This window comes from Rhinolophus sinicus, linkage group LG12 (genome assembly GCF_036562045.2).
Source record: "Rhinolophus sinicus isolate RSC01 linkage group LG12, ASM3656204v1, whole genome shotgun sequence".
Taxonomy (NCBI): domain Eukaryota; kingdom Metazoa; phylum Chordata; class Mammalia; order Chiroptera; family Rhinolophidae; genus Rhinolophus; species Rhinolophus sinicus.
Window position 1 is genome coordinate 2,770,383 of NC_133761.1, and position 12,840 is coordinate 2,783,222.

The 12,840-nt window shown below is 50.7% G+C and overlaps 1 protein-coding gene across 1 annotated transcript in view; it reads left to right on the forward strand.

Moving 5' to 3' along the window:
• The window catches only part of KCNK9 (potassium two pore domain channel subfamily K member 9), a 73,057-nt gene extending 60,425 nt beyond the window's left edge, over nucleotides 1-12,632 (forward strand). The window contains exon 2 of the mRNA XM_019724397.2: nucleotides 207-12,632. Coding sequence (XP_019579956.2) covers nucleotides 207-1,048 — 842 coding nt within the window. The 3' untranslated portion in view covers nucleotides 1,049-12,632. The remainder of the gene's footprint in view (nucleotides 1-206) is intronic.
• Nucleotides 12,633-12,840: the final 208 nt, after the last annotated feature.

The following is a 12,840-nucleotide window of genomic DNA, read 5'->3' on the forward strand; positions in this document are numbered from 1 at the left end:
TCGCTTTCCTTCCCTGCAGGTTATGGTCATGCCCCCAAACCGCTCCTAACATAAACTCTCCAAGCCCCCCCAACTGAAATACCCACAAGCCCCCCCAACTGAAACACTCTCAACCCCCTCCCCACTGAAATGCCCCCAATCCACCCCCCCACCCAAACCTCACAGGACCTCTCACTCATACTCCGTTTTCTCACCCCCCCACCCAGGTTATGGGCACGCTGCCCCCGGCACGGACGCAGGCAAGGCCTTCTGCATGTTCTACGCTGTGCTGGGCATCCCGCTGACGCTGGTCATGTTCCAGAGCCTCGGCGAGCGGATGAACACCTTTGTGCGCTACCTCCTGAAGCGCATCAAGAAGTGCTGCGGCGCGCACAACACGGAGGTGTCCATGGAGAACATGGTGACCGTGGGCTTCTTCTCCTGCATGGGGACCCTGTGCATCGGCGCAGCCGCCTTCTCCCAGTGCGAGGAGTGGAGCTTCTTCCACGCCTACTACTACTGCTTCATCACGTTGACGACTATTGGGTTCGGGGACTACGTGGCCCTGCAGACCAAGGGCGCCCTGCAAAAGAAGCCGCTCTACGTGGCCTTTAGCTTTATGTATATCCTGGTGGGGCTGACGGTCATCGGGGCCTTCCTCAACCTGGTGGTCCTCAGGTTCTTGACCATGAACAGCGAGGACGAGCGGCGGGACGCCGAGGAGAGGGCGTCCCTTGCCGGAAACCGAAACAGCATGGTCATCCACATCCCCGAGGAGGCGCGGCAGGGCCGCTCCCGCTACAAGGCGGACGTGGCGGACCTGCAGTCCGTGTGCTCCTGCACGTGCTACCGGCCGCAGGAATACGGTGGCCGCTCGGCGGCACAGCAGAACTCGTTCAGCGCGAAGCTCGCCCCGCAGTACTTCCACTCCATCTCTTACAAGATCGAAGAGATCTCACCAAGCACATTAAAAAACAGCCTCTTTCCATCCCCCATCAGCTCCATTTCTCCTGGGTTACACAGCTTTACTGACCACCACAGGCTGATGAGACGGCGGAAGTCCATTTAGGGTGTGGGGAGGCAAAAACAAACAGAAAAGTCATTTGTCACGTTAAGTTCCATGGGCCCAACTAGTTTTTTCTTCCTTATTTATTAATTATCCTTTATTATTGTTACCATTATGATTATTGCTTTCCCTCCTTCTTTCTTGGTTTCATTTCTTCCCCACCTTTCCAGCGAGACAGAGCCGGCCAAAGGGAAAAGAAAGGCCCGTCCTCCTCTGAAACTCGCATCTACGCATGAAGCATGGATTTCTTCCTTCTCAGCAACGTATGCCTTACATTTCTCCCCGGCCTGCCCCATCTCGGGTGGCTTTCCCATGACAGGTGTGAGACCAAGACCATGAGACAGAGCTGAGAGGATACGCAACCCAAAGCTGCACACCAGGCTGAGAGCCTTCAAGCGCCCACCCACAGTGGTGTCCCTGACCTAACTTCTTTCCCTTTTCCTCCCCAAGGAGTGGGTGGCCGTGTGTGTGTGTGTGTGTGTGTGTGTGTGTGTGTGTGTGTACACGTGTGTGTGGTATGAGTGTGTGCATGAGTGCACACACAAGTGTGCTTCTGTGTGTATGTGTATCATGTGACACAACGGAAAGTATCAGGTATTCATTTCTCTTTTCCATCACACAATTTTGTTCATAGCTTGCTTTCAGCTGCCAAACAAAACCGGAAAACAAAACCCACGAGGTTTTTGATTTATCGTCTTACCAAATCAAGCATGTTCCATAAGCAGACTTTATCCCAGATGTGTCATGACCATATTTTTAAAATGCTAGGTTCTAAATTATATTAACTTCTTTTTAGGGGGTGGGTGGGCAAGAAGACATGGATCATTTTAGCTTGCCAGTTCAAAAATTTTTTAAAAGCATGCACTTTGTTAAACTGGTATGCGTTAACACACACACAAAAAAACAAAACTAGCAATGGAATAATCAAAAGCCAATGATAATATTAATTTATTGAAGACATTTTTAATTTTATCATCTCCAGTTCCAACAATTTACCATGCAACTGGAAGTATCAGGGTAAACTGGAAAATTGTTGGAACAGCAAAATACCTATTTTATTAATTCCCTCTTATTTATAGGATGAAAATTATGGTGATTTATGCAGCATCTACCTGCATGAATAAGAATTACAGTTTGGGATGCGTGGATGAGAATGGGTATTAGTAGGTGGATGTGGTTTCTTTTCCTAATTAAAAAAAAAGACAGGGCATTCCTCATTTAAAATGTATCCCTATATGTATTTCAAGAAAGATGGTCTCTAATCACATTTGATTTGTAAATAAGGGAAAGTTCATGTTGGTCTCAGGAAGAGTTTAGAGGCAGGGAGCTGCGTCTTGGCCTGCTGGGAACTTGTCAATCTCAGGGGACAATTTTTCTGAGTAGTGGAGAAATTCCTTCCCCCTCTCACCAAGGTTATGACCCAAAAGGGAAGGCCTGCTAATCTCCTGGGGGACAGTTAGGCTACACATGGCACATTGGAGGCCCCTTTAATGACAGGAAGAGAGGAAAGTCTGATCTCCAAATTCACAGAGGGGACTTACATTTCCCTTGTCACCGTCCCTACCATTTCTAAAAATCCTCCTCATACTCCTTTTTCATAAATGGAAAGTTCATGGCTCCTGGATGGAAACAGGCTTTGGCTGTGCTGCTCAGAGGGAGGAGGGGCGGTCCCAGTGGGATCTTCCAGAATGGAGGGTTTGCTCTCCAGGAAGAGTAAACCTAGAAGATTTCTTAAAGGAGATGGCACCAGACGCTGCCAGTCCCAAGCATTTGGGCCATTGGATTGAAACACAGCATTCAAGATTCCTCTGAAAAAGCGTGCACGTTAATGGTACATCCCTATTGAAAATGGCCCCTTCGTGCAGAACACAGGTCCTAAGGAAGGAGCCTGGGAACCTCAGATTCTCTAGGCCAAAGTGGACAGTTACCAATCTCCAAGGTCTGTATCGATTCCCTTGTCTTTAAGGGTGTTTTGTTGTTGTTTTTGTTGGTTTATTTTAAAATTAGGGCTCTAAAGTCTTTGCAGAGAATAGAAATAGTTGCTGTTTAAGTTTTTTGTTTTCTCTTGGAAGAGATTGTTGGCTATAGAGGATCATAGGTGCAAAAATACTAATGCATATCTGCAGAGTGCTTCATGCTTTGGAAGAGGCTGCTTGAAATAAGGGTAGGGTTTCTCCCAAAAAACCTTTGTAAGATTTGCCCTCAAATGTGTGTGTGTGTGAAAATCTTTGATCTATAGAAGAAACTGAGGCACAAAGAGGATGAGTGATTTGCTCAATGTCACAGATCTGGTCCTTGACAGAAGTGAGAGACTAGTCTTACCTGGACCCCAGAAGGTCCAAGGAGCTGACCCCACCACACCATGGCACCGTAATTCAGCCCTCAGATGAGGGAGCTTGCTTCTCTTTCTCCACGGGTAAATGCACCAGGCCCTTGGAGCCAGTCAGAGGAACACCAGCTCAACTTGTCATTAAGGACTGGTCCCCCACTAAGATGCAAAATGGTCATGAAGTGGCCTCCTCCTGCTTAAGTCCTACGGGTGCTCGGGGGGCCCCTCCCTGCCCAGGGAGCTATAGATAACATTCCATATTCTCTATTTCCACAGAGCTGACTCTACTTTGGAGGATTGAGGATTGTAGGGCAAAGTCTGTTTGTGTGATCACCACAGACTTAAGTATCTGAAACCAATCGGAATTTGTCTTTGTTCTGTATCCCCCCTGCTCTCTTGCCCTTTGCTACCAGTTCAGCCCTCTGAAGGACAATCACTGAGTCTTCTGAAGTACAACATTCTTGTTTATGCTCAAAGTGTTCAGGAGGTGGAGGTGAACCCCTGTTTGCTTTCCTTGTGGCATCCGTCTTTTTCTCTAATGGTCTGTTGCCCAGCATGGTACCTGGCCAAGGAGTTCTCTAGGCACCTCGATGAGGTGCTTTCTTGGGGGCACAGAGGCAAGTGTCTCCAGAGTTTTTCTCTGGTGGTAAAATGAGACTGGGCCACCTCTACAGCGTGGCCACCTGAGACCTGCTCACCCCATCAGCATTAGAATCCTCAAAAGCTAGGAGGAAGCTCAGTCTGAGTCAGCTCACTATGCTCCCTCATTTTCAGGGGGGATAATGACGTCCAGAAAGGGTGAACACATATCTAAGGTCACTCGACCAGAACAGGTCTCCCCCTTTCTTCTCCTTCTGCTGTTTTCCTGGCTGCTTGATCACTGCTGCTGCTTACATGCTCTGAGCCATTTTGTTTTTTACGCAGTAGTGAACCAACCTGTCTGAGTTTTGAGATACCTGGTTAGCGTCAGAGCTGGGATCAGATCTCTTTCCATCTGCACCCTTCCGTCCTGAAACCCAGGCAGCAGCCCTTTCAGCACAGAGGGCTGCCTGGTGCTGGAAATTTAAATGGTCTCTCTGAAGTGTCTGCCGTGCTCCTGCTGTGCGTCACCAGTTATGAGGGGGGTGTCCAGGCTTCAGCATCATCACAGTAGATCGTTTGCAGCCCAGGAACCCCCACTGGGTCCCTAATCTTTCCAGAAGAGGAAGCAAATGGATGCAGACTGCTGCCCAGGGGCCCTTCTTTGCAGGTGCTCATTAAAACCTATCCATAAAAAAGGCAGAGATTGACTGCTAATCTGGGCTCACCGTTTGTTCTCTGCACACAGCTTTGAGTGGGAGAACATCTGGACAGTAACTCCAACCCACAGATAAGCCCAGGCAGGTCATTTTCTCTGTCTCATCCTTGTGGGTCCTGATTCCTAGTGACAATCACTGGCAGCTGGAAGCTGGACAGAACGGTTTGGACAGGAAGCTGGACAGGCTCTTGTCTGTGTGCCGTGAGTTGGAGAGGCAGCTAAGCGAGCAAAAAATGATCAAAAAGGAAAATCGCCATCACTGACGTTTATGGCCCCATCTGTCTAGCCAATCTTCTTTCTAAAATAATAAGCCTTAATTAAGATACTACTGGTCAAGGGCATCCACAGAGGTGCGAGGTCTGAGACCTGGAATGTGTCCATTCTATCAGGGCAATGGACGCCAACATCTGGGAACGCTCCAGTGAATCGAGGCTTTGCTTTGAAAGGGGTGTGACTTGGGGCCTGTCACGTGGAGGCCTGCTGCCTGGGGGTCTAAAGTGTGTTTCTTCCAGAGTCATGGTTCGTGTGGGACCCTAGAAGCATCCTTGGCAAGGAAAGGGGAGCAAGGCAGGGTCTGTGTCTACACAGCCTGCTTCACTGGGTCGCCTCCCTCAGCCGCGGTAGCTTCCACACCAACACAAGGAGAGAGGATTTATGAGCATTTAGCACAAAGTGAATTGGGCCTGGATGTCTGGTTACTGGGCACAGCTAAAGGCTGAGCCACCAAAAGAAAACCAAAAATCATTTTGTTTGGCAGGGTGCTGGGAGCTGGGAAGATGGAGGCGGAACAAGCAGCGTCACCAAGAAAAATGGTGACATCATAGGAACCAAGGCCCTGTGCAACCCGGGTTCCCTAAAGCCCTGGGCATAAGTCCAGTTTATATGGTTTTTTCTCGACCACACTTTGGTCAAGGCTGCTGTTTCTGGGGGGGAAAAAATTATATTACCAAGATTCCCCACCCACCCACTTTGTTTGGGGAAAATTCCAGATTTACAGAAAAGCTGAAAGAATAGAATGATGAGCTTCTCTAGGACTTTCACCCAGACTCACCAGCCTCCAGTAAATTGCCGCACTGGCTGAGTCCTCTCCCAGCCTCCCCGCCCCCACATTCACTCTGAAGGGTGATGTGTTGCCTGCACCTTACAGGTGGTTCAACCCAAGAAAAAATTATCGCTCTCCCAGGAACAAGAGCATCTTCTAGATAGCAGTGCCATTATGCCCCAAAGAAATGCAGCATTCATTTAATATTTATTATCTAAAATACAACCCATCTTCACATTTCCCCAATTATCCCAAAAATGTCCTCCAGAGATGTGTGTGTGTGTGTGTGAACCAGAGACAATCCAAGGTCACTCCCACACTGCTTGTCTGGTTGCCGCAGACCCCCCCAGTCTAGTACATTCTCCCTCACCACTTTTGTCTTTCATGGCATTTCCGTTTTGAAGAGTCTGCGCCATCTCTCTTGTGGGAAGCCCCACGATCTGCTTCTGTCCACTGGTTTCCTCAGGTTAAAGAATTTTAGGCAAGAAAACACTGGCCATGGCTAATGCCTTTGCTGTAGTTGGCTCTCTGGAGACCTCCGATTACCTCTCTCACTGTAGGTAAATAAGTCATATTAAAATGTCTCCTCTGTTAGAGACACGGACGTGTCAAGAGATGTGTCCACGAGTTCCTGGAGGCTGGGAATCCTTGTCAAAGCTGAGCGAGGCTCTGCTATTTCTGACTCTTCACGTGGGTCTCTTTTTTGTGCTGAACATCAGCAATCTGTCCCCCGAACACCTGTGGGGATAAGTCAGCTATAAATAGACACAAAGTGCAGAGAGATGCTTCCATCGACTGTAGAGCTGGCTAGCAGATGTAACCCAGTGGGGTGGTTGTAAGGGTCCCTGGAAGCCGGTTGGGGTACTTTGGCACCCGGTAGCTTCTCAGTGAGTGGCAATGATTGCCAAAGCCTTCCTATAATCAGTCATTTGGTGTCCCGCAGTACCCTGGGCCGCTAAGGGCTGTATCCGTTGAGGTGTTTGTGCTGGTACGTTCCATGGCACAGCCTTCTCAGTTCTGATAACATAAAGCAGTCCTGCTGCTGTGGCTAATAGTTCATTTTGATCAAGAAAAGATGCCCATGCCCATCCCCGCCTCTGAGCCTTTGCCCATGCTGTTCCTGCTAGGTGCAAGGTTGCCCTGCTCCTGCCCTGCATGCAGCTGGAGGTGGAGCATCTCACTCATGCTCCAAAAGCCTCTTCTGACCCTTTGCCCCCTGGTAGACTCAGTGATGCCCTCCTCTGGGCTGCCTCGGCCTCTCTATCACGGACAAACGCACTGGGAAGCAGACTCGAGGGCCCTGGCCTTGGGCGCTGCAAGTGCTAGGGCGGCACCGAAGGAGGGAACAAAGATAATCAGCATCCTAGCTTCTTGCCTAGTAGCCGCTCATCGCTGCTATCAAGGCCTGTCCTCACGTCAGTGTAGGCACGTCCCACCCCTGGAAACCAGTGCACATCGTGTGATGAAATCCCCTCACCCCATCCATCATTAGCCATTCAGTGGCACGTGCCTGGCCAAGTCGAGTGTACCGTGTACAATAGGGCCACGAGCTGTCCACAGCTGGGCAGTTCCCGTAAGATGGGGAATGGGGACGTCTTCCAACTCCAGGGACATCCTTGGAGTGGGTGGGCCCTGTGATTGGAATGTCACCAGAAGCCAGGTCAGCTTCCACTGTTTTTTCGTGGAAGTGCTTCCAGTAGAGGCTGGACAGTGTGGGACCATGTGCAGTGAGGGACAGGGTCCCCCCGCCTTGGCTCTGCTCGTGCCCAGCATGAGCTTGGGGCCCTAGACAGAGGCAGGGGCAGGCTCCTTGTCTCCATGGCACAGCCTGCTGGGTGGGAGCTGCTCAGATCGTGGCATCACACCCCTGAGACCAGCTTCTGCCATTCACAGGTGGGTGGTGGCCTTGCCTCTCTGAGCCTCAGCTTCCCCATTTTTACGCTGGAGATTATAAATGAACCCTGCGTACTGTACACAGTGGCTGTGAGCTCTACAGGTGATGACATTTCCTGGGCACCTGCTGTGGGCCCTGTGCTGTGCTAGTGTTCTCACACGTGTTGCATAAAGGCCTGACCAAGTTTCCTGGGGCCTTTGACTTGAAATCAAACTATGGAAAGGAAGTGATTGGGTCTGGTTGAGGAACTCACGTAGGGCTTCATGGAAGAAGTGGCTTTTGGTACTCTTTGAGGAGAGCCTTGGAGGAGCAATGCGCGCTGCTTTAGGCAGAGGCCAGGCGTGTGAAAAGGCACCGAGTGTGGAAGGGCAAGGAGCCCATCCTCCTCCCAGTGGTCGGTGGAATCCTGCCACAGAGCCGCACCCCGCACACGCTGCAGTGTAATTGTCAAGGCCCTTGACAAGCCTGTCACAATCTACATCATTTGGGCTATTCTGCTCCAGAACCTTCCATGGCCCCCCAGTGCCTGCACAGTAGGTTTATTTCTAGGTCCTTCACTCTAACAACCACAGCCTGAGTCCTGGGCTTCCAGTGAGGAGCTTTCCATCCTAATGTTCCTCCTGGGTCCTCCTCCGATCACAAAACTCTGAAAACAGAGCCTGGAGTGTCACCAAATTTCAGCTCTCTGCTGTCTTATGGTTTAGCTGGAGTTAAGTGGTTTTATTTTTGTTTTGTTTTCTCTTGTGGACGTTAGCGCTAATTTGCCTATGGGACTATTTCTTGGTCTTTCACCTAAGCATCTGGGGACCTGTTCCAAGAAGTCTTCTAAGAGTTTACCAAAGATTAACGTAACAAGAAAAATGTCGTGTAATTCTCGGGCTCATTTGGCATGAAGAATTCTCTGTTTCCTGCTCATCTCTAAGGACAGCAGACTTTGGGACTGCCTGTGACAAGGCCTCAGGGACTGACATGGCTAAGGCCTCGTGGGAGCCCAAGATGCTTGTGTGGGCACCTGCTCTTGTTCTGCGTCTCTGCTGGACTTGGGGCCTCTTGAGGGTCTGGAGCTGAGGACAGACAGGGTACTTTGAGTGAGGGTATCAGCAGAAGAGCCAGGGGTGTCTGCTGTCTTGGGGAGTGCTGGTGGCTCCAGGATGAAGGTTCATTGTCTGTTCTTAGACTTCTGTTCTTACTGGTGTGTCTGGTATGCACCAGGACTCAGTGCCAAGGTCACGGAGTGGCATCTCCTGTAGGGAGCTGAACCACAGTCATTGCAGTGTGGACTTGGATTCTCAGATGAAGGCTCTGGGCAGTGGAGGCTGAGGAGAGAGTGTGGCTGGATGGAGAAGTCCAGCCTTGGGAATGTGGCTTGAAGCAGGCCTCAAACCCTGGTTTTGTTATTTGCTGTGTGACCTAGGGCTAGTCACTTCACTTCTCTGGGCCTGAGTTTCTTCTCTTCCAGACAAAGGGGTTTGGCCAAGGTCCCAAGTTTCCAAGGCCCACTCCTGCCCCCAGTGTCTCCCCAAACACCTCCTATTGCCAGCAACTCTCTCCCATTTAGATTCTCTGTTTTAAAGATGGCATCGGGGTCTTTAATTAGCCAACAGCTCTGTGCGGTGCATCTCTGCTTAGTTTCCTTGACAGGCTGTCCTACATCCTGACTGCATGAGGTGCCCTGTTCTGAAGGGAGAAAGCCTCGGCCCAGCCATGCGTGGATGGCTGATGAGGAGCCGCGGCCATCCTCATCTACAGAGCTCACCCTTACTTGCTAGAAGAGGGTTAGGACTCCCCAGGATTTACCTTCCGGTGAAACCCGACACCCAGCTTTGCCTTCCCACTCGCCTCTGCTCTTCCCTGCTGCGTCCTCTGCTTGTCCTTGTGTCAGGCTCTCTTTAACTTTGGGGAGGATGTCCCCCACCTACAGGAGCCTCAGACCCCAGCTGACTCAGGTCAACTGTCTGCCCTGCTGGGGTGCGAACCATGTCAGGATTCAAACTGCGTGCCGTGCAGCACTGTGCGGATGGAGAGGTCCTTTCCCTTTGCTCATCTACTCTTTGTGCTCAGTGTCCAGTGTCCCCCTGCTCAGGGTAAAGGGCCCAGCCATGGGGTGAAAGGCTTCTTCTGAACCCCCTCTGCAGTTTGTGCAGTATGACCTGGGCAGACCACCTCTCCTGGGAGGGAGAAGGGAGAACAGTTTAGAGGACGTCCGTGTTCCCACACATCAGCCCGGCGACCATGCCCCATCGCTCTGAGCCCTTGTCACCCCATCTGTGTAGAAAGGACAGGGAGGAGTGGGGTTGTCCCAGAAGGCTCGGGGCTGGAAGGCCCTGTCCTGTGGGTGCTGCCTGGGTTCTCTGACGCTCTGTGGGACACACCGGTTGGCAGGGAATTGGGGGGCCATGGCTTTGCTGCCAGCTGCCCTTCCCTGACTGGTGGGCCACTGGTCCCAGCACAGGCGGAATCAGGGCTGAGGGAGGACACCTTCGAGGGCCAGGTAACTTCTTCCTTGAGAAGCTTTTATGCTTCACATCTTCCTGTTACTCTTGGATCTTAGCTCCGGCCTCTCCGGAGGCTCCTGTCCTGCGTCTTGGAGACTCCTCGTGTCCAGAGAGCGGCTGCTCGTTGAGGAGGGTGGTCTGTGTGGTTCAGCGACAAGCCTTGGCCTTGCCTCTTCCAGCTCCTTAGCATTGGGTGGTGGAGGCCGCGGGGGCCTTGGTAAGCGCCCACGTGACTTCCCTCCTGTCCTCTTTGTAATTGGGCCGTGTGGCCTTGGACACATCACTTCTCAGCCTCTTGTACAGAGGATGAAATGGCCAGGTGAGAAGCAGGTATGTCTCAGGTGGGCCGGTGAAGACAAAAGGACATAAGGGTCATTATATATACTAGGCTTTTGGTTGGCATTTTGGGGGAGGGGCGGGTTTGCAGGCCAACTCCTCCCAGCCTAGGGTTCCTAAGCTGGGCCGGCCCCTCCATTCCCGGACATGTTTTTCAGGTACAGTTGTACTCCAGCCCTCCTACATCCAAAGAATCAGGTCTCTACCAGCTCCTCTGACCCTTCCATCTATGTTCCTCATTTATGGCCCTGGATCTCAGTTTCCAATGGACCAGATGCTTGGCGATAGTGAGGGTGGGACATTTTCCAGTGAGCCAAAGCCCACCTTTCCTAACTTTTGGAAAGCCCCAACTTTTCCTTAACCCGAGAGGACAAAGCAGCTCGGGCCCCGTCTGTGCATTATGGCCTGCCAATTGGCCCACTCATCCAGTAATTATTTAGAGCTTTGGGTACCTGCCATGAGCTAACCTGAGGAGGGCCCTTGTGGTACCCTGGGCCGTCGAGGACCCTGGCCTCCTCAGCCTGCAGTTCCAGAGGCCCACATGCTTCCCAGAGGCCCGAGGTCTAGAAGGAGTGTCTGATGGGCAGGTATTGGAACCAGAAAGCACCTTGGCAATTGCTGTATTTTCTTGAGCTGAATTTTAGAAGTTGTAGAAAAATAAGAAATCCAGTGAAAGGAAGAACACAATTGGTGGGAACCCAACGAAGCGGAACCCACAATTAACAAGACTTCTCTGTAATTTTATGGCTCCTCAGAAAAACACACCCTCCAGAAAAAGGCTAATTATATATGTTTATTTGGCCCACAAATAGCATTTTGACAGCCGTTGGGGGTGGGGGGGGGCTAGCAGGGGCCTCCAAAGGTCAGCTCAGTCCACCCTCTGCTTTATCAGAGATGTCCATGGAACAGATAATGCATTGGGTTAGGTAAATGGTTGGTGTTGTTGAGCGAAATTTGAACAGGAATATGGACTGACCCCAGCTGGACTAGCTGGGGCTCTCTCGTAGGTCCCGAAAGTGAGGGTCAGAGGGTTTGCAATTAAACAAACACAGGAGACACAGGCCAAGACACCAAACACCAAGTAGGTGTTGAAGCGCTGCATTAACAAGCGGGAAGGATTTCCTGTCGGCTCCCAGCAGGCCAGGGAATTGACGCTTCCTGTAAGAGGTACAATGTTTCACTTCAGCCAGTGGTGTACCCTTGTACCTCAAAACATTAAAGAGAAAAAAGGTGTCATTTGTGACCCCAGGCATAGAAGAAGCAAAGCTTGAATGAGTTATAAACTCACACCCGTGAATGAAAATGATTGGCACACACACACGCAGGGGGTTCATTCTGGGGGGAGGGGCATGGAGGTGCGGGCCCTCACGTATTCACTTGGGACGCGCGTGCATGGATGCGCTGACTGGGTAGCTTTGGGTCTTGGGGTTTTTTTTTTGTTGTTTGGGTCATTGCTGGACATTTTCATGACTGTGTGTGGGAAGACCTGGGTTTGTCCTGATGGGGGAGCTGCTGCTGCAGACCTTCCAGGACAATCCCTGGGGAGGGGGATGGAAATCAGGAATTTCTACCCGAAGCTGGGTGAGCTTGGCCACATTCCGGGAGGATGGAATGGTTTGTCCCAAGTTCCTAGCAGGGACCCACCTTCCCACGGTGGTGGGAGTTTGGGATTTGGACCACAGGCCCAACTGCGGTTGAGGCATCAGACCTTTGGTGGAAAGCTGCACCAGGTGTGGCAAAACCAGTGATTCCGACTGGACCACAGTGAACCAAATTCAAAGAAGCCTACTGTTACTGTTACTGTCTGTTTTCCTTTGTCTATCTTCTCTGGCCTTCTCTGTCTGTGGAGAGGGCGCCTTCACAAATGGCCTTAGAATGCCGTTCTGAAGCTTAACAGAATGAGACAACCATCAAACGAATATCAGAGGTATTTATTCTCGCAGCTTATCTGAAGAATGAAAAAAAACAAAAACAAAACTGTATGACCAATGTTTACAAGTCCAAGTAGACATCCAGCCCATGTAAAATATGTAATTTATGCAAGAGATTGCATCTTTCTTTTGTAACGAATGCACTAAGCAACCCTGTATATATTTTACAATGTCTTTACAGAAAAAGGAAGAATCACTGTAGTGTTGTAAAATAATGCACTTTTCTAATTTTTTCATTAAAATCTCTATGGCACGTTTGCAAATGTGTCTTGGTCTTCCTTCACTAAGAAAGGGTGGGTGATAAGAGCCATGCTGACGCAGCCTCCCCCGGCGCCAGCCCTATTTGGAAGGCTTTCTAGAGTGAGGTGGACAGAGGCTGTCATGCAGCCCATCTGCTCTTTGCCTCACTGCAGGCAGACCCTGCCTTTCCCCGACAAATCCCTGCAAAGACCTCACTGGAACTGAGACCCG